Source organism: Talpa occidentalis, unplaced genomic scaffold (assembly GCF_014898055.3).
Source record: "Talpa occidentalis isolate TD23 unplaced genomic scaffold, MPIMG_talOcc4v2.1, whole genome shotgun sequence".
Classification (NCBI taxonomy): Eukaryota; Metazoa; Chordata; class Mammalia; order Eulipotyphla; family Talpidae; genus Talpa; species Talpa occidentalis.
Window position 1 is genome coordinate 14,995,062 of NW_026555331.1, and position 22,335 is coordinate 15,017,396.

The following is a 22,335-nucleotide window of genomic DNA, read 5'->3' on the forward strand; positions in this document are numbered from 1 at the left end:
AAAAGGCACTTATTGTCAGACTGAAGGCAGACAAAAATGTCTGAGAATTGCCTTGTAACCCGGAAAGTCACTTCGACATTAAGTGGCCAAAAAATGAGGGTCTTTTCTTGCCATTAAAGAATGTTAGGGAATTGACTTGTGGCCTGGGAAGACAAAAATACATATTTGTGCACAATACAACAGGTGTTAATTGAGTTGTTCCAGGCAATGGAAATAGAACCCAGTCGCTGTCTCCAGGGTGTGTTCTCCCTGGGGGGGCAGGCAGCCCAGCCCCTGGTAGGTGCTGGAATACTTGTCCAGCAGGGAAACATACAAATTTTGCATGCAAACATTGTACCAATTATGATACAGTTTGATACATCACTGGGGTTAGGTCTTGTAAAATCTCTGGGAGATGCCCCCTGAGATGGGGAGCGGAGGGGCCATGGGGATCCACCGAAAGATTTTCCTTTATAGAGTAACTGCCTGCAGCGTGGGGGTAAAGGCTGGAGAGAAGAGACTGTAGCCCACATGCCAGAGTGTTGAGTTGGTTGCTTGGTGCAGGTGTGCTGTCAGGTGTAGGTATAAGGTTGGCCTGAAGCCAGGTAATGCTGCTGGGGGTTGGGAGTCAGATTGGAGAGAATTGCTGGGACTTAATGAGAAAGAGGGGGCTCCTGACAGGGATTTCTGCTGGACATTGGGATGGGATGCAAGTTTCCTGTAAGGCTGATTAAAATGTTTTCTATAGGTATTGCTGGTGCCGCACATAAATAATTGGGTGCTGGAAACCTTGCCACTATTTGTAAATGTATTCTGTGGAAATATGCAATATGAATGCTAAATCCAAGAACCTGAACTTACAGAACACTATCTTTTCCTGAGTCCCAGTGAGACAGTGTGCCTCTGATTCCTGGTGCCTGCTCGGTCACCATCTTCCTGTCAAACATCATTTCATGGAGAGGCTTGTGTAGATGCGTGTGTCTTCCCAGAAGCCCACTGGCACCCTGAGCTCTGCTGTGTGACCCTCGTGACACCTGTCATCATTTGGTTAATGTCTCTCTCTGGTCTGTCAGCTTCATGAGTGTGGCTTCCTATATGAAGCTCAGAGCCTGCGACACAGGGGATGACATGTTGGGTCATCAGCTGAAATTTGAACTGGTTCTTGGTTGGGTAGGAATTTGCCTGATTCAGGAGAGAACCAATGGTCTGGTCTCTCAGGAACCTTAAAAGATCTTTTTGAGACAAAACTTGCAAGCTGACTGCAGATCTGAGGCACACAGCCGGGGAGGGAGAAGAGGTCAAAAGAGAGGGAAGAGCACAAGGGACTGTGATGGATCACGGGTACTGTGGTGATGGGAGAACTCTGGGGGCTATATCTGAGGGGAGAACCCAAATACTGTCCAAAAGTTAATGATATGAGAAAAAAAAATATATATATATAAACTAAAGACAGTCATTAAAAATAAAAAATGATTTTTTTGGTATATATCCAGGATTTATAGTCTCCTGGAAGAGGATATATTAGAAGAGATTGGAGACATTGGGAAGATTGGATTCAAAATTAGGATATGTTTTATTTATTTATTTTTGATGATTTATTTATTTATTTATACAAGCACTGGGTACAGTCAGAAGTGCGGGAGGGTGAGAGAATTCACCAGAGCCAGAGCAGGAAACAACAGGCAGACAGATGAAATACACTGCTGAGGGGAGCAGCGGGTGGCAGGAGAGGTCTGCGCGCCATGTGGGACCCTCGCCGGCGGCCGGGGATCGAACTGGCGCTGCAGAGGCTGCAGGCAGCTTTGCAGCCCCGCTCTCAACTGCTGTGCCACCAGGGGAGGCCCAGGATATGTTTTAAAAGCAGCAAAGTAGAAAGTAGCTTCTGTCCACGGTATGTAAGGATCTGCTCATGGGAGGTAGTAGCTGGGGTGATGTGGCTAAGAGGAGACTCGGGACAGTTGGAAGGCAGGAACATTTGGAAGGATTGATTGAAGAGTAGAAATTCAGCTTGCTCTTCTCTGAGGAATTCCCCTGTGATTTGTGCAAATACATGTGCCTTTAGAAAGGAAAAACTCCTGCTGTGTCTTTGGGGTGTAGTGACCCATAGGGAGTGTGACATTTAATTTAGGAGCAAGGCTTGAGGATCACAGAGTGAAAGTTTACTAAGCTCGTTGTTTGATGCCTTAACCCGACCCATGTGAACTTGAGCCTTTTCTCCCTGTCAGTGTGTTGGCCTTTTGCTATTGGGTGGTGGTGAAACAGAGAGTGTCCTTGTGGATGATTAGCTTACGGGACACTGTGGATTTTGATTGAAACTGTCCTGATATAGAAGAGGGTGAACCTGGCTCTTAAGATGTGAGATGTGTCTGTTCCTCACTCCCTGGAGGTACCCAGACCTGGAGAGGGAGGATAGAGACTTTTTCTCATCACTCCCATCAGTTAGGGTTCTCAATTGCAGGCACCCCAAAAGGGCTCTGTTTGACCTCAGCAGAAGAGGATTTATTGGAAGGATATAGACTATCTCACAGACTCCACAGTCTGCTGAGAAACCTGAATAAGGGGGTTCCAGTGGTCCAGGGAGCAGGAGCTGGTCTTACCACTTTTGGTGGGCTAATCAGTTCCACGCTTTATTCTGGGCTTGTAGCTCTTTTTAGGATTCAGCTCCCTGGTCTTACTGGCCTGGTTTGGACCTTATGCTTCTCCCATCGCTAGGAATTCAGGGGTAACATCTGGTGTTTTCCAAAAGGAAATCAAAGTACTCTCGCTTCTCAAGAAGGTGGGAGGAGATGTGCCTGCAAACCCCCTGCTGGCCCCTAGTACCTGGAGAGCACATGGGGCCCTCTGTGAGGGGCTGTCTTTGCTTCGTTCCAACCCAGGAACAAGACAGTATTTCCTCTCGTCTCCCTCATGCTCCTCTACGGACCTTTAACAAGCAGTGTACATTTTGCTAAAGATTTTTTTTTTGGAAATGGTTGACATTGAACATGGGAAAAGTGACTCCCACACTCTGCTCTCGAGAGCAGAAATCATGTCTGTTAGGTTCACTATTTTATCTCCGGAACTTGGCACAAAGCTTGGCTTGCACAGGCTTCTGGAGATAAATATTTGTTGAAGAAATGAGTCCATTTCATACCCTAAATTCTCTTTAGCTATCAACTTGCTCCCTGCCTTTCTCTCTACTCCCTTTTTGACTTTTCCAGTCCCCTCTAATGTCTTTGTTAATTTAGTTCTGACTCTCCAAACTCAGCAAAATAAAAGCCTTGCCGTTAATCAGGCCTACCCATTCTAGAAAGGTTCATCATTTATTCTCCAGATAAAAGCAAGATCTGGATCAGGGAAGCAGAAGAATCTGTGGCTAAAAAAATGATCATTTCATTATGTGCCTACTTCCCAAGACTTTGACAGGTAACCCCAATAGTATCAGTTGAATGGTAACCAAAAAATGTATGTCCATGTGCTAATTCTCAGAACTTCTGAATATGACCTAATTTGGAAAAAGGCTCTTTGCAGATATAAGTGGGGTTCTTGCGATTAGGGGATCATCTTGGATTATCTAGGCAGACTCTGAATCCAACAACAAGTGTCCTCAAAGAGTCACACAGAGAAGACACAGATACGTAGAGAAGGTGACTTGAAGACAGAGGCAGAGACTGGAATGATGTGGCCACAAGCCAAGGAATGTCTGAAGTCACCAAAAGTTGGAAGAACAAGGGATGGAATCTCCCCTGGAGGCTTTGGAGGAAGTGTATTGACAACTTGATTTTGGATTTCTGGCTTCAAGATTTTATAATAACTTCCCAACTGTTTTCTCTCAATTCTTCAAATGCTTGGTGCTGCACCCCACCCCATTTTAATTAAGGTGACATTAATGTATTCACCATGTAGATTCCGAGAATACATTTCCTCACCTCATCAACAGTATACATTTAACCATATCTGTGTCCAGTCACGACCTATCACCAACTAATCAGCCCCCTCTATCCATTCTCTCCCACTTCCCTTCTGGTAACCACTGTTGTATTGTCAGAATCTAGGGGCTAGTTTTATAGTTGTTTGTTCATTTGCTTTTTTTCTTTCTTTTCCACAAATGGGTGATATCACACAATATTTGAGTTTTTCCTTTTGACTTATTTCACTGAGAACAATCCTCTCAATGTCCATCCATGTTGATGCAGATGGCAAGATTTCATCTTTTTTATGACCGAGTAGTATTCCATATTATATATCTACCAGATCTTCTTTATTGTATCCATCTTTCAAAATGTACTCTTTTATGCCTCTCGCACTTGGAACTCTTTCAACTCTTATCTCTTGCCTATCATGAGTATTGATAATCACATTTCATCCTTCAAGTGAGTCAATCAAACTCTGGCCAAGACAGGCAAAGGTTGACCATTAGCCACTTGGTAACTTGGGTGCCTCTCTGCTTTCCTTCCTGAGAGGGAGGTTTAACTAATTTAGAAGCTGATGACCAGGATTCTCTTGCATCCTGTTACCTGCCTATCACCAAGACTGGCAAAACATTACAAAAAAATGGAGGTTTGGATATTTCTTATACAACCTCAAAAACTCTTTAGGCTAGGGGTTCCACCTAAAAGATGTTTTAGGTCAGAGATTTACAAATGATTTTTAGACATGGAACTGTGCTTTAATGAAATTTCAAATCTTAATATGTAGAAGACAGAAGTGAAGCTGATCTACACTGGGAATGGAGATGGTGGGGGGTGGGGGAGTTCCCCAGCTAGTGCTGTCTTCGGTCTACCCCCCATTCTGTCCCCCTTTTTGGCTTCCCCCTCCTTTTTTTATAAATCCCTTGAGATTTCCTCATATTCTCTTGTTAAAAATGATTTTTCTATTTATTTTATTTTATGTTTATATTCCCCATACAATTGCAACCCCCTTATTTTGACCCCAATCTCTCCTTTCCCTGACCACCCCCCCGACACACACCCAGTGTGTGTCTCTGGTTCGTAGTCGTTTGTTGAGTTTGATTTTTTCTTTCTTATAATTATTCTTTTTCCTGGTCCCTTATTTAAGTTTTCTAGATTCCTGCTATGAGTGAGACCATCCGGTATTTTTCTTTTTCTTTCTGGCTTATTTCGCTGAGCATGATCCCTTCCAGCTCCATCCATGTTGCTGCAAATTGCATGTGTTTATCTTTTTTGAATGCTGAGTAATACTCCATGGTGTCTATGGACCACATCTTCTTGATCCAGTCATCTATTTTTGGGCATTTGGGCTGTTTCCAAAGCTTAGCTATTGTAAATAGTGCTGCTATAAACATAGGGGTGCAGGTGTTCTTTGGAATTGATGTTTCTGTGTCCTTTGGGTAAATACCTAGGAGTGGAATTGCTGGATCATAGGGAAGCTCTATGTTTAGTAGGTCCAGAAATCTCCACACAGCTCTCCATAGTGGTTGGACCAGTTTGCACTCCCACCAGCAGTGCAGGAGAGCTCCTTTTTCTCCACATCCTCACCAACATTTGTTGTTGCTAGTTTTTTAAATATGTGCCATTCTCACTGGTGTGAAAAAAAAAATGATTTTTCTAAGTTGTCCTCATTTCTGGACCACTGCTACAGAGAAAAGCTCCTTTCTTAGCCTCTGTTTGGTTTTTTATTTTTTTTTTTCAGTTGTGTGGTTTCATTACATACAGTGCACACATAAACAGTCTTGGTTTCCTTTGCTGTGCAGCCTGGGTGGGACTGGGTGACCCGGATGGCCAACTGTGCTGCTCTTTCCACAGTGGCTCTGAGACTCGTGGAGGAGACGGGCAGCAAGCTCTCCACAGTAGCAAGATTGCTTGCACACCAGCAGCACGTGGAGCGGCAAGCCCTTTAAAATTTTTTTTTTACTGTGTACTGAACATTCAGAGAATCGCACCCATTTGAACACACATGAATAATTAGCACCCTGATGGGAATTCAGCCGCAGCAGCTCCCCAGAAACCCTCTTGAACCCTCTGCCCATCGCCAAGTCCTGCTTGGGGCACTCTCCTGGTTTGTGACCACGCAGATCCGCTTTTGCCTGATTTTGCCTACTCTACAAATGGAATCACACTGGATGTTTTGTGTCAGGTTTCTTTTATTTAGCATTGCACTTGTGAGTCATTCCTGGGGCTATGTATAAGTGCAGCTCTCATTCTTGTTGCTAGAGTATTCGGTGGTGTGAATACACCATGATTTATTTATCCAGCTCACGGTTGATGGGCATCTGGGTAGATTCAGGATGCCAGGACTGGGCTGCTGTGAACTTTCTAGTGCACATCCTATGGACACACAGCCGTTGGACAGGCTTCCACTAAACCAAATTCCTAGAAGTGAGAATTGCTAAGTCAGAGCACACTCACAGACATCGAAACTACCAGTTTTCTGAGGTGGTTGTACCAACACACACTCCCCAGGGGTGTGGTCTGTTGGTTTCCTCCCCACAGTGCTTCTTGGCATCTTCTTTTTGTTTATTCCATTTTGTCCCTCACACCTGGGGCTGTGCCTGAACCCTGACTCCCTCTCCCCTCTGTCCCCCTCCATTGCTTCAGGAACCCAAAGTTTCAAATCTCGACTTTTCTCTGCCCTTTCCTTTGATGTCCTCACTTTAACTCTTTCTCCCCATCCCGCGTCCCCTAAACCTGGGACCAAGAGAACTCAGAAGGTGGGGGTGATGTGGGGGTGGGAGGTGGGGCAGAAGCTGAATTTGCAAATATAAAATTTCCTTTAGAGATGGGGGCAGCTGGGACCACCTCATGCCTGAATAATTTTTGTGTTTGTCATACAGAGAAAGAGAATTAAAGAAAGCCCTTAAAAATCATGAAGATAAAATATCTGGAGGAGTGCTGGGTCTTATTAATATTCACATCCACATGGCTGGTGATGGGAAGGGAGAGTCAGGCGCTGAAATGGGGCAGGAAGCACCCAAACGCCGGGCACAGGACCTGCCGAAGAGGGGACTGAGCAAAGCAAGTGGAACCTAAGGGTTGTGGAGCACTCCTGCTAAAGGTCACAGGTCACAGCTCCAGCACCCGCCCCTCATTAATGGACACCTCTGCTGGTGTGAGGCAAGAGACAGCGCTGAGCTGGCCCCACTCTCTTGAGAAATGCATAATCATTAATCAACGTTACTGGGCCTCACTCAGGCTAAGTGGCCTCTTGTGATTAGGAACGGGCCCTTGAAAAATAAAAATGCAGTCTTTTAGCATTTTGAGAGTGTGATTTGACAATAGCTTTCTTGAAAGCAGTCGGGGGGGTGGGGTGCTGGGGCAGTGTCGGGACATGAAGGGCCTGTGGTCCGCGTGGTGTGCGTGTGCGTGTGTGTTGGAGATTCAGGTCTGGCTTCAGCGCCTGAGGAACAAAGACAGTTGGGAGAGTTGCAGATGGGTCTGGCCTGAGTGACTGGAGACCAGAATGTCCACACTGCAGGATGAATGGATGGGCAGGAGCTGGGGGTTGGCTTTCCTCTGGGGCTTCTGAGTCACACCATCAGGACACACCCAGCATGCTATAAGGAAATAAGCTGGCTCCCACCTTGGAAGGTTATCTAGGGGATCAAATCAGGCAGTGCACCATGCGCCTCATAGCGACATTTCCATCTGTGAGGGACCAGTGTGGGGTGGGGGTGACGTACCATTGGTTTACAACATTGTATATAATCTGAGGGTTGTACACCCTCAGGGTCACCCCTCTCCAAATGTATGTCACCACACCACACCCTCCGCCAGAGCACCGTAGTCCTCTCCATAGCCATTGGGCCTCCTCCTCCCACTGCTTTCCAGTCCCCACCCTCCCATTCTGGTTGCCTCAGTGCTGCAGTCAGAATTCTAAGGTTTGTTTTGGCTTAGTTTTGCCCATTCTGTTGCTTTGTTTCTCTATATTTCACATATGAGTGAAATATCAAGTATTTGTCTTTTCTGACTCATTTCACTTAGCACAGTCCTCTCCAGTTTTAACCATGTTGTCATGAATGTCAAGAGTACATTATTTTTTTTTCTTAATAGCTGGGTAGTATTTCCCTGTGTACATACATCACATCTTAGTCCACTCATCTGTCCTTGGGCACTTAGGTTGCTCCATAACTTGGTTGTTATAAATATGGCTGCATTGACCTCAAATATGGCATCTAGCTCTTCAAATTAGTGTTTTTGCATCTTTGGGTAGATAGGAGAGGAATTGCTGGATCACATGGTAGATCTATTTTTAATCTTCGAGAAACCTCTATACTATTTTCCATAGGGGTTGGATCAGAGTTTCCTCAACTTTATAAAGAAAAGGATGAAACCCACCTCATCAGATGAGGAGATGTGAGACCTCAGTGAGTTAATGTTTGGGAAAGTTTTGGTACCAAGGCTGTCCACAGCAGCTGTTAATTCACCTGCCTTCTTCCCCTTTCCTCAGATCAGTTTTCAATTTGATGCTCATGACAGCCTGGTGAGGTTGCTCTTGTTACAGTGAGGTTGAGTCACACTGCCTTGCCCCATGGCAGTGAGGCAGCAGCATTATCACTTAACACCAGCCTCCCAAAGTGGTGTTAATTACAGGTCATGCTCTGGGCCTAGGGAGTCACACTAAATCCTACCAATAGCAATGACCCTACTTGCTTTAAAGTCCGTTTGAGAAAATGTTTTTCCAAAAAAATGTTGCCTTTTTTTAACTACAAAAATCTGAGTTGACCCCAGTTCTGCCTGTCCTCACATGGCTACCTACCCTTCCATACAGATAAGGACATGTCTAAGAAATAACAGATTTATTTAAAATAAGCCTGTACTAGAAACTGCTACCCAATGTTAAGAAACAACTGAATGGATCACTTGTGATTTACTATCACACAGAAATACTATGCAGCCAGGAACAGGAACTAAGCACTGCCATAGATAGCCACAAGGGTGAATCTCAAAAACATGATAACTGAGTGAGAGAAACCAGATGCAAAAGAATATGATATTTATATGAACTTCAAAAACTGGCAAAATGAATCTATGGTATTAGAAGTCAGGTTTTTATTAGGTTTAGAGATTTTGTGATTAGATTTAACCAGGGGTAAGTTGTTATTGTTACTGTTATGGATGATGGTTCACTTTAAAAAATTCTTGAGCTGTGTTCTCATGATCTGTATACTTTGGGTAAGGATGTTATACTTTAATTTTAATGTTTATTCAAATAGATTTTAGGGCAAATTAGAGGATCATTGTGAAAGCTGGAGAATCAGGCTTGAGGCTGATCTCCTGGCCAAATTGTTCATAACTCTGCTGTGAAATTGCACTGATGAAGGAATGGCACCATTGAGTATCAGCCGTAACAGTTGCATCTCCCTGGCTGCACCAGAAACTGGGTGTGCCTGGGGGAAATGTGGCCCCTACCCCAATGCCCCTTCTCCATGGCTACCCCTCAGAACATGGATGTTGCTTGGGGTGGCTTCTCTTACAGGCTTGCTTCTGTTCCAGTGGCTCCCACTGGCAGACTTGATGGGAGAGACCGTGCGTATCCCCAGATGTAAGGGAAGGCAGGAGATCCGCAAACATACTCAGAGGTAGTACAGAAGGTGCAAGCTAGCCAGCCAGCTCAGTAAGTATGCTTGGGGCCCTAACTAGCGCCTTTGGGGGATATCACCTTATTGCTAGTGCTACTAGCAGTGCACAGAGACTGACTGTTGATATTTGGCTCAACACCTGAACTTTTATACTTTACTCTTTACTACCAAAACCAAGAAACTGCATTTTCCAGACTCCTTGACAGCTGAGTTTGAGTTAATTTTTGCAAACAAAAGACACTTGTGTGAGATCAGAAGCCAAGTAGACGGCAGCTGCATTGGGGTACCTGGGCTCTGTGCGGCACTGCTTTCCTCCATCTGCACCTCCAGCCCACCAACTGCAGGGTAAATGAGTTAAAAATCAGGCTTCTTCTGCCCTCCCGCCGTTAGACCCATGACCAGCGCCTGAGGTCTCGCACGCACCCCTGTAATTATGGACACCTGGGCCGGCGTCACTGTGCAGCGGGACTACAGGAGGACAGAAGGAGGAGATAGAGAAACACCGAGAGACAAAGCTGGTCTGTCCCCCGATTGCTTTAAAAGCCTGTAAAAATTTACCCAAGTCTCCAAAATTATCTTTTCGTCTGTGAGAACTCAAGATGAACCTGCACGGCCTGAGGTGGTTACAAAACACCAGTGCTTGCTAGGAATCCTCTGTGGTCGTCACCTCGTGGCTGTTTTCCTGATGGATGTGGACTTGAACCCATGGGTACCCCGAGAGCCATGGTGGGGGTGGTTAGACATAGGTGTGCAGGGCTGGGGGAGAGTCGGAGCTTTCACACAGCGCTGTGGAGGGTCAGGCAGACCCTAGGCATCCTTCATGGTGTGGGTGACACATCACGGCTTGCCCAGACCGCAGACTGGCAGCTTCCACCCAGGCAACGCCAGAGGTTGAGCTTACACTTGGGGATACGCACGGTCTCTCCCATCACATCTGCCAGGGGGAGCCACTGGAATAGAAGCAAGCCTGTAAGAGAAGCCACCCCAAGCAACATCCATGTTCTGGGGGGGTAGCCATGGAGAAGGGGCATTGGGGCGGGGGCCACATCTCCCCCAGGCACACCCAGTTCCTGGTGCAGCCAGGGAGCTGCAACTGTAAGGACTGATACTCAGTGGTGCCATTCCTTCATCAGTCCGATTTCACAGCAGATATGAACAATTTGTCCAGGAGCTCAGCCTCAGAGGCCAAGGGCATGGGAAGGAAGGAGCTGTCGAGCAGTGCTGACTTGGAGTTGAACAGGCCCAGGGCCCAGCCCTCTCTCTGCCCTCAGCCGGCGCACACCTCGAGCAACCTGCCAGCTCTCTGGCCTTTAGCTTCCTCGAAGGTGGAAGGAAAGTTAAACAGAAAGGTGACAAAAAAGTCCTTTGCAGATCTAAGGGAGACGACTTCCATGCAGAGGAAGATTCCTTGGCTCCCTAGAAGGACCCTTTAACTGAGCAGCAGCCTGGGCTTTCTTATCCCTTGATGGAGCCCATCCCTCCGTGGTTTCCGTGAACCTCACCTGTTCGCTGGACCTGGCACACCCATCGGGCCTGGCTGTGCAGGAGTCCAGAGGTGAAGAGGACTTTGAAGGAGCCCAGTCGGGTGCAGGGCACACCAACATGTGTGACAGGTGCATTGAACTATGGAGTGGAGGCGCTGAAAGGAGAGGCAGCTCCTGTGGACCTGGAGATGGAGTTATGGGAAACTTCTAGAAGCAGAGATTTCTAAACAGACTGGGAAACAGGGGCAGGGATTAACCAGATAAAGGAGCGGGGTGAGGAAACAGTCTCAGGTCAACGGCACAGGGCTGGAGCCAGAGAAGTGGAGTGTGGGGAGCTGGGGCGAGTGTAGACCGAGAGTGAGGAGTGGGAATAGAAGACGCTGGAGAGCAAGTGAGTGCCACTAAGGGTTTGGATTTACCTTGGGCAGCTTGAGGGCACGTTCTCTGTCTCAGGAGAGACAGCTGGCCTTGGGCCCAGGTCGGGCTGATTTATAAGCTCCCAGTGCCAAGAGTGTCTGTGTCACCTGTTCTGAAGTCCTAGGCACAGGATGCTCTGGGGCCAAGGCTGTCTGTGCCTTTGTCTGTTGCTAACCTGAGCCATGCAGAGGAGGGGCTGCCCCCGGGACCCCGTGGAGCCTGGCCCGGTCCTGTGCTCCAGCGAGTGGGAGAATGCCCCAGAGTGGAAGCCCTTCCAGCCAGGACCTCCTCCACCCTTTCTCACCCCTGGTCCCTGCTCCTTGTCAGAATCGGATCCTCTCCCCTCAGGGTTTGCGGAGGCAGGCAGGCCCGTTATGATTTTCCACCTGCCCCCGGTGATAGTGACAAGGAGAGCAGAACAACTGAAGGCTGTTTAGCAGCTAGAAGTGAAGTAGAAGAGAAGGCAATGAGAGAGACAAAGCCAAGCTTGTATCAACTCTGCCAAGCCCTGTCTCCTCCCACCTCTGTCTTCTGGAGATTTGTTCTTTTGTGTCAGATTACAGCTTAGGTGGCGCCTCCTCCAGGAAGCCAGCCATGACCCGTTTTGAATCTACTCTCCTTCAGTTTTCCTGCTGTATGTACAACTGTAGTTGTTGACTTATCTGCCTCCCCCATTGGGCTGAGCTCCTCCAGCTCAACAAAAGTGAGTGAAGTCGCTTCTATGGCCCAGACTAGGTCCTGGGCAGTCAAGGACACACTGGACAAGACCCTGGGGTGGCCCACAATCTACTGAGGGCACAGACTGGTGGGGTGCTTTCAGGACAGGGGCCAGTGTTTATTTAGTTTTGTTTCCCTGGCGATTGCAGTGCTTGACACAAAGCAAGCCCTCAATGACTGAACAGCAAATGAAGGGCTTTGGCGCTGTGGATGCGTAGATCAAGTTTCTAAGAAAAGAAATATAAGAGCTCTTTGGAAAGTAGCTCATGAGTAAACCTTCACCAAAGGACTTCTAGGTAATCTTCCCTGCTCTTCTTCCTCCGCGGGTTCAGCTCCCAGGGCACACACCTGCATATTGTCTGTAAACACAGGTGCTGGGGGATGTGGCATGAAATTGCATCCTGCTAAGGCGGGAGGTCAGCAAGTCGTTTGCCCTAGATGGGTCTAGGGAATAGGGAGGCTGAGACCAGGGGATTGGGATCTGAGGATTGTAGAGCGTAATGGGAAAACATTATAGTCCCACCTTATGGACAATGCCCACATTACCATCCAGGAAAGAATTTTATCTAGTTTATCTCATCATCTCCAGCAAATAGTGCACGCTGAGCTCATAGTAGGTGTTCAATAAATCAAAAACCTTGCTTTAGGAATGACGTCGACAACCACTCACTACCGCCCTAAAGGAGAATCAGCTTCAATTCATCCCCACCAAGCTTTAGCTTGGATTTGGGCTGCTAATTTGAATTCGGAGGACAATGTGTTCTTCATTATTCCTTGAGATCTGAAGACTGCTTGAACCTCCTACTTGCTTCAGCCTATAAAAGAGGCGGTGACACTGGTTTCTCATGGTTTATGTTGGACTAAATTTATGAGGGACAATTAGCCTTTTATGGTTTAGCAACTTTAAGCGTATTGATGGATGTACCAAGGCACCAAAGACAACTTTGATGTATGGCTGCAATAATACTGTTTGTAGTGAAAACAAAGAAAAAGTAGGTTCTGGAGCCCTAATATTTCACTTCTGGTCCTGGATGTATAACTAACTAGAAGATGACCTTAGGCACATCAGTTATTCATGCAGAGCTACTTGCTCTTCTTCTCTAAGACAAGGGGATGGGAGAGGTCTGGCTAGATGAAACCCACCACCTTGCATTTTGTGTTTATTTTTTTTTTTTAAGGTTTATTTATTTATGCATACAAGAGCCAGGGTACAGACCAGAGATGGGGGTGGGGTGGGGTGGGTAAGAGGATTCACCAGAGACAGAGTGGGGAACAGAACGGGCAGACTGACTGAAACACACTGCTGCGGGGAGCAGCGGGCGAGACAGGAGAGGTCTGCCTCGCCATGTGGGTTGCTCCCTGGCCAGCTGGGGATTAAACTTGTGCTATAGAGGCTGCGAATTGCTTCATAGTGTGGTGCTTAACCACACGCACCACTAGGGAGGCCCTCACCACTTTGCATTTTGATGTCTCTAAATCAGTGGCTTGTTTACCTGGATTCCTGGCTGGAATCCACTTGAATCCATTTGAAGACTCGCCTTCCCCAGCCCGGACCACCCCTAGTGATGGTCCTCGCCCTTGAACTTGCAGAATCACTGCTTTCTGCTCTGTGTGCTGGCGCAGGCAGTTACCATCTCTGATGCTGTGTTGTTCCAAATAGAAGCTATCTGAGTGGGTCCTTTGTCAGTGGCCTCTGGTCACATTGGCTTGGCCTTGGCAGACATGGGAGACAATGGCAGGAGATTGGGGGAGCAGGCGAGAGAGAGAACCCACCCTTTCTTCCTCAATTTCTGCCTTTGGTTGTGCCACCAGGAGTAGCTACAACAGGACTCCAGTGCAGTGGGCCCTATTCCAGGCCACCAGCGATCGCTGGCTTCTGGGGATACTCTTCCCTCCTCTTGTGGCTCTAGCCTAGAGGTGGTAGTTGCTGCTCGCTGTTGCTAGTCTCTGGGGGCCTCCACACTCCTGACTTGTCCCTTAACCCTGCCCACATATGTCTGAGAAGTCCCTCTTCTGCTGGGAGCTGAGGTGAGAATTTCCAGTGAGGCTTCTGACCACCCAGTACTGGTTAGCACTTCCTGCCTGTGATTATCTGAGGCCTCCTCACAGAACTCCATGATGCAGCCGTTAGCTTCCCGTTCTACGCTCAAGTCAACCGAGACTCAGAAAAATTCAGGGGCTGGTCCCAAACCACAGGATGTGGATCACCTGGCCTGGACACCAGTGTTTTCCCGCACAGTTCAGATCCCATGCGAGGCTTTGCCTCCTTACCTGTCTCTAAGGCAGAGCTGCATGTCTGCCCGTCCATTCTTCGTATCTCTCCTCTCTGGCATCTTGGGATAGTATATCTGTCTGTCTAGGCTCTAACTTTTATGTCTAGAAAATGTCGGTGTGCCCACCTGGGGCACACTGCCATCTACACTGGCAATATTATGGTTTCCACCTGCTTTCTCTGGTCCACCCCTGAGATGCTCTTCTGCTGTGGGGGTGAGTCACGGACAAGGAAACACAGTGGACAGTCTAAGCCTCTGTCCTCCACTCAGGCCTCGAATCTTTCCTGTTTGCCTTTGACTTTGGGTGCCAAAGGCCTCTCCTCCACTTATGCCTCAGGAAATAATCAGAGAAATGGGCGAAGAGGAATGAACAAAGATTGTAGTCACAAAAAATTAGAACAACCTGCATGTCTGTCCATAAAACAAATAGGTAAAATGAATCATGGTCCAACACTGGAAATGACTCATTTAAATATCCACTGAAATGGCATGGAAAAAAGGTCCAGATCCAGGCCATACCACTTTTATAAGAAATGTTCTGTTTTGCTACCTTCATATTGAACCTGGCCCTCCAAGAACCCCCAAAATTCAGACCCATTGAGTCCTCACTGATTCCAAACACATCTGCAAGGCCCATTTCCCCACCGTTACTGAGGACTCCTATTCATCCTTCAATATCCCTTCTTCTGGGCAGGGCTCCGAGAGCCCCTCATTCGTTGGGGATGCAGCTACTCATAAACTTGTCTTCCTCACTATCAAGGCCATGGTTGGATTCAGTTTGGGGGCTCCAGAACTCAGCTCCCTAGTTCATGCTCTGTAAGAGTTCTTTGAATAAATGAATGAAGGAGTGAATCAAGAGAGGATGCTGGAGGAAAGAGTAAAGATGATTCATTTCTTTTGGGTCCTTCCGATGTCACACATGATGTCAGAGACAGAAGAAATTGGCAACAGGACTTAAAAATTCTGAAATGTGGAACACACCTAACCCCCATGGAAATATTTATATTTAAAACACATGTCTTTGAGTCTGCACTGATGCTAGCAAATAAATACATGGTAGGGGGAGATGGGCAAACTCTTTTTTGTGTCGTGGAATAAATAATAAACATAGAAGGAGAGACAGAGTTACAAAATCACCATTTTGAAGCCATCCATGTTTTCATTGGTCAGGCAGGAGTCACCAGCGGCTGCCAAAACCATTGGGTGAAATGTTGCTGGAGAACAGGGAAAAATACAGAGTCTCAAAGTGTCTGCCCAAGATGGCTGAGAATGTATAAAAAGAAAAAAGGTAACAGGAGAGGAGCCTGGCACATTCTGCCTTTACCAAGTGATTAATATCGAAACCAACGCAAGTAGGGCAGACAGATACCCGGTGCCTCCCATGTGAGCGGAGCAGGCCAGGGCACTGGAAGTATCCTCCCGCAGAGTCCTGTGGTTCTGGAGGCCAGGCCACGAGGACGCCATCAGACAAGGCGACACAACCGTGAGCCTTCCTCTTGGGGAGGTCAGTGTTGCAGAAGACAAGGGAAGACTGAGTAACTGTCCCAGATCAAGAGAAAGCTAAGAAGCGTGACAAGCAATGGCAAAATGCCACTCAGGCCTGGATTCTGGAAACAAAGGGCTGTATTACAACTGGTGAAACTGGAACCCAGACCGGACGTGAGGCAGTGCTGTAGCAGCGAGAGTCTCACACGTTGGTATTTGTGCTGTGAGGATGTTAGAAAACTGCCTTTTATAGCATGAAAAATTTCAAGTGAAGAGAAATGTGGTGTATAGTAAGCATCTGTGCACCCATTACCTAGATTTAGTAATTGTTAACTTGCCATACATTTTTCCCAGAAGTATTTTAAACATTTTAAAGTAAGTTCTATTCTTAGACTCTGTGACAACATACTGGGTTACTAGAGGGAGTTTGGGGAAGAGGAAGGCAGTGGAGGTGAGAGGGCGTTGACACGGGCACTCTGGTGGGAGGTGAGTGTGGTGTGTTAGCACAGGGAGGGGTGAAGCTGCACTCGCCAAAGTATACAGTTACGCAATCTAGTGGCAAGTCAACAAAAAAATGACATACCCACTGGGACAAAATGCAAATTTTACATGTATGTCAAAATACTTCACCTCTCCGTCATGCATCTTTCTACAATAAGGATTTTCTTAGCACCAATATCTTTAATATACCTCATGGTTAAAAATAAATTTCCTAATATCACCTGACATCCATCCATCTCCATTTTCTCCTAATGTTTGTAGAGTTTGTCTGTTCAATGTAGAATCCAATCAAAATCATGAATGGGGGCCTCCCCGGTGGCGCAGAGGTTGAGCACTGGGCTGCGAAGCTCTGCAGCACCGGTTCGATCCCCGGCCACCGGGAGAGGGTCCCACATGGCGCGCAGACCTCTCCTGCCGCCCGCTGCTCCCCTCAGCAGTGTACCTCGGTCCCTCTGCCTGCTCTGCTCCCCGCTCTGGCTCTAGTGAATTCTCTCACCCTCCCAACCCGCGCTTCTGACTGTACCCACTGCTTGTGTAAATAAATAAATAAATAAATCTTAAAAAAAAAAATCATGAATGACACTTAGTTGTTATAAAAGGAAAACCTTAAATTTATGTCCTAGATCGGATCCTTGTTTTCTTTATCTTCTAGTATGTGGCTCCTTTCGTTCCTTCCTTCATTGCCTTGCTCCTTTTCCCTTTCCACAATATTGATCAAGAGACTTGCTGTAGTAGGCATTGCGGGATATAAAGATGAGCGAGATAAGATGCTTGCCCCAGGCGTTGTACAGCCTAATGAAAGAGGAGCAGTTATGTGAATAGATAATTATAAACACTGTGTGAATGGCTGGCCAGAGAGACTCTGGGTCCTCCATAACTCTTTGCAACTTCCATCAAACGGGGAGAAGAAAAAAGAAAGATTGGTTTAAGGAGGCATTTGGAATAAACAAATAAATGGAAGTTTTATAGGTCATGATGTGGATTGCAAATCCCTTTCAAATGTTAAATGCCTTTCATTCTTTCCAGGGAACAGGAGTTGATCATTAAAATCATTTGATACCCAAGATGTTTAGAATCTGCTTTGATTTTCCTCCTTGAAAGGCTCCTCCCAGCCTGTGTCTACCATTCCCAGCCAGCCTTCCATGACCGCAAACATATAGGCAGATTTCTAGCCTATAGGAGGCTTGCGAGTGGCTGGAGGAATCCTTGGGGGGATAGAGCCCTCAGGGGGTACTCACACATCAGTCCATTTGAATGTGCACATGTGCACACCATGTTTGCAGTTTTGTAGTGGCCTTGCCTGCTGGATGAGGGCTGGGGCTTTGCTGTTCAAAGCAGGGGCTTTGGCCTCAGAGAAATCTGGGTTCAAATCCCAGCTCTGATGTCGACTAGTGGTATGACTTTGGGCAGATTCCTGAATCCTTGAAGAAATCTCTGAAGTCTAAACTTCACTGCTCTGAGGTGGAAAATGCTGCAATTTCCCAACGCAGAGGACCCACATCTTCACTCTTTCCTTCTGCCTTGGACTCTTTCCTTCTTGGAGACCCTGCCCACCGTTCTTAGGCAATCAGTCATGATCAGCTCCTCAAGGGGGTCAGAAGCACCACACAAAGCACCAGAAGACTGGAAAACACATGACTTTAAAAAGCCCCGAGAGAGAAATTCATGCTGAGGACAGCCCAGTCCTCAGCCTGGCTGCCCGGCTGGCGCCTGGGAGGTCACTTCACCACTGCAGGGCAGAGGCCGTGTCTGGCAGACTTGTGCTCTCTTTCTAGGCATCTGGTTAAATGACCCTAAACCCAGGTTCTCTGCTTCTCTAGCCAATGGCACTGTGAGTGTCGCTTGGCTGAGGAGAGATGCAGTGTGATGTGTTCTGGGTTTGGAGAAATATTCCCGTACAGCCTACGTTTTAGTTTTCCATGCTACTGTTCACTGCTCTTTAATTAAAAGCTGTTTATGGGCACATATGCTTCTTCAAAGTTCCCTGGGGAGCTTGCTGCCAATCTTTGCTCAGAAGTTTTAGAGCTGTTGCCCTAAAGCTTTGTTTAGCTCACTGCGTCTCAAAAAACTCCCCCCAGGGCCTTGGGTCGAGGGCTGGCTTTGGGAGTTTAGGAGGATGGCCGAGGTTGCTGTAATCACTGAATCTCAGACTTGGAGTGAGCAGTCATCTGGTCTAAGCCACCTCATTTTTCAGCTGAGAAAACTGAGGATCAAAGAAGGGATCCAGAAAACTGAGGATCAAAGTGACTTGCCGGGGGTCAGGAGCCTGACGGTCTCGAGTGTCAGTGAGAGGAGCTGTCAGACTTTTCTAGCGGAGGAGGTTGCTCAGGCTGTGTCTGGATGATAGATGACGTGGGTTGGGGTGAGGTGGGGCAGGAAGGCCGGTTAGGAGGCAGAGTAAGGAAACAGGCGAGGGTCCGAATGATGGCAGTAGTTGGGAGTGGGTGGAGTGGTCATGTAGAGAGACAGCTGGGAACTAGAAGTGGGAATCTTGGTGTTGGGTTGAAACCCGGGTGAATGGTGGAATCATGGAATGGTGGTGTGAAAAATGATCCCCAGATGTCTGGCTTGGGCCACTGAATCCTGCCCTCACCACTCACCAAGACAGGAAATGCAGGGGCAGGTTCTGGTGGAAAAGGTAACACATACGTTTTGGGATTTGTTTGTGCTCCTTAAATCGAGTTTCCTTATAACTCAAGGTTTAACTTTTTCTATTTGATTTCTAGCTTTTATCTATCTGTCCATTCATCATCCATCCTTCTATCATCTAAACAGCTTTATTGAGATATAATTTATAAATCATACGGTCTACCCACTGCAGTGTATAATCACTGCCTTTTAATATATTCACACAACTGCTACAATAAATGGGAGAACATTTTCATTATTCCACAAAGAAACTCACACCCCTTAGTCCTCACCTCTTATTCCTCCCACCCTCTCCCACACCCCTGGCCTCCCAAACCACTTTCTGTCTGGACATTTCATATAAGTGGAATTATATAGCCCATGTATTGAAAATGTAATCAAATTTGAGTTTGCATTTTCAGTTGTTATCATTTCTGCAGACATGTGCTGGCCCCATAATTGCATTGGTTTTAGTGACAACTTTTTCATTTCCAAGTGAGAGAAACATAACTTGAACTGAAGCAAGAGGGGAATTTAATTTGCTTACCTAACAGAAAAAGATGGGCCGGACATAACTTTAGAGTGGATTGGACCTAAACACTCACATGGTGTCACATGGCTTCTCTCTCTTTCTTTGCTTCTCTCTTTGTCTTTCTTTTCTCTCTGTCTTCATCTCTCTTCTCTGCTTTAATTTCTAGAATCCCAAGGAAAGACTCTGATTGGCCCAAGGTTTTTGTCCCAAACTTGGCTATAGGAAACAAATCTGAGGTAAATATATATTTTGTTTCACTTTACATCTGTTTTATATAATATTTACTCGTTTGAAGATGTCCCAAACCACGTTTTAATTTCCCATTATACAAGCAAATAGCATAATGCTTTGGCTGTTTTTCAGGTTCTTTCCAAGTAATTATTTTTTTTTTCTTTTTCAAGGGTGGGTTAGAATTAGGATGATTTGGCTGATTTTCAAATTTGGGTGTTCAAGACAGATGGTTTCTTCTTTTGTTACACATTATGGACTGCTTGTTGGATTCCTGCTATCTAGCATCCTGACATTGTATATACTCTTACATTTCTTCTTCTCTTTCCTCTGATTTATTCATTTGGCAAACTCATACTCAGCCTTCAAAATATAGGTCAAGTTTTCTTGAAGAGGGAACAGTCTATACCCAATTTATCTCTGTGCCCAGCAGTTGGCACAGGGGTAAATGAATGCATGCATGAGACAAAGGATTCAAGTTGATGTAGCTTAAGGGTGGCATAGAGGGTTATGTCAAATAGGAGTACAAGTTTGAATGCAAGTTATCAGACAAATCCAGTGAGGGGTGTGTTCACAAATAGAGGTTTATTTTTTCACATATCAACAAATATGAAAACTTTTCTTCGCAGCAGCTCTGGTTCCAGAACTCAGTGGAGCCATCAGTGCCTTCACCTCAACATCATCAATGTGTGATAGTTAAAGAGACGGGAGGAAGCAGAGTGGCACCCACTATTCAGTAGTCTTCTGTGGATGTCTCATTAGCCATTCCTAGCAGCAAAAGAAACTGGGAAATAGCATTTCTCACTTGGGGTATGAACAATATCTTTTTTTTTTTTTTGGTAGCAGGGAAGAATGGGGGGTGGTGTTGGTGGATATTAGCCAGATAACCAATAGTGTCCACTAGATATTTATCTCGTGTCCAAAAAATAATAGATGTGTGGTAGAACTCTGTGATATGTGTTGTGAAGACTTGTCCAAGCCTGGGAAGGCAAAGGCGCTTTGATTATTGTCTGTCATGGATGTGGAGTGGGGTATGTGGCATGCTTGGCACCTTTGGTCCAACCCATAGACGAATCTGTGTGCTGGACCATCTCTTTCCCTCCTTTTACTCACCTTCTTACTCTCTATGCTGAGAAGCAGATTCTGATGGGCTAAGATCCCCTTCCGCCTTCTGGTTGGGTTTCTTGTTGGTTTACATACACTTTGCTCACAATTTTGTCCTCTTAATATACTACCCTCAAATTATCCAGGTTAAGCATTCCATCTCTTCCCTGCAAGGCTCCAGCTGAGGTAGTCTGCAACACTTTGGGCCCTAGTGCCCAGAGAAGGTGTCAGAGTCATGGATGGCTGCATTGAGGCCAAGGGCAATATGCCACCCACATCCTACAGGATGCTCAACTTGCACCATGTCATGGATGTGCTCAGAAGTCCTTTTAAATACATTTTTATTGATCTACCCTTCAGGGGCAATGCTGAGGTTTCTAAGTACATCCAGCTGTGAGACATTCCAGATGGGAGCTTTCAGGAATCAGTAGGAGGGAACTGACATCCCTCTTGGTTCTCTCCAGACTGGATTATGAGGCCAGTGAGAGCTGTCATTTCTGAGAGCTATTGGTGGAAAGTGGCTGCACACCAGGTGACCTGGAAGGACAAGTGTACCCGCACCTGGTGAGCATAAGCCCGCACCCTCTGTCTTGTTCCTGCCTCTGCTGCCCTCCCTCCCAAAGCCTTAGTTAGGGTCTACACTCTGAAAACAGGCTCTGCAGTGTAGCATTAGATACCCTTCCCCCAACCTGTGTACTGAAGGAGGTCGGAGAGGATCTGTTCAAGGTCTTCAGAGAAGGGTTTGCTAAATTTGAATGAATATGTGAATCACCTGGGGATGGGGTCAAATTGCAATTCTGATTCAACAGTCTGGGGTGGGGACTGGAGAGTCTGCCTTTGGTGCAAGCACCCAGTGATGCTGATGCTGCTGATGCAGGGAGCACTCCTGCGGAGCTAGGATGTAGAGGTGAGCATCCAAGATGGTAGCTGGTAGCCATTTGCACATTGCTTCATTTGGTTCATGTTGCTTCATCGCATCAACCTAGCAGAACTCTTTGGGTTTCTAGTGATAGCAACCCTACTCAAAAGATTTTTAGCTTAATGAAAAAAAGAGAAATATATTAGCTTTTATAAAATTAAGAAGAGAGGGGGCTGGCTTTAGAAACGGCTTTAGAAAGGCTTCAGGGACTGAAATAATATCCTCGTTGTCACCACCACCACCACGGCCACTGTTAGCTCCTTAGTCCTCGTCGTTATCTTGTTCTCCTGTCATTGCTCTGCTGCCTCTTTTCTTGAAATTTTGCCCTCATTTTCTCTGCCCACAGCCTGACTTCTCTCTGGCAGGGCCTCTGGGCTTCTCTCTTCTGGTGACTCTAGGTTAATATCACCCTGGCCATCTGAATGGAAAAAGGAAACTTCCTCCCAGCACCTGAGGGCTTCTCATCATGCTGCACCCAGCTCTGTAAGTGGAGCCTGGGGTGCCATTAGATGCCCTGTGGGCGGGTCAGCGTGATGAACAGCCCCCCAAAA

General features: G+C 46.5%; 1 protein-coding gene across 1 annotated transcript in view; it reads left to right on the forward strand.

Annotated features, from left to right (window-relative positions):
• DERL1 (derlin 1) overlaps positions 1-22,335 on the forward strand; it is a 75,895-nt gene that overhangs the window by 25,590 nt on the left and 27,970 nt on the right. Inside the window, exon 8 of the mRNA XM_054692002.1 lies at positions 19,700-19,769. Coding sequence (XP_054547977.1) covers positions 19,700-19,769 — 70 coding nt within the window. The remainder of the gene's footprint in view (positions 1-19,699; positions 19,770-22,335) is intronic.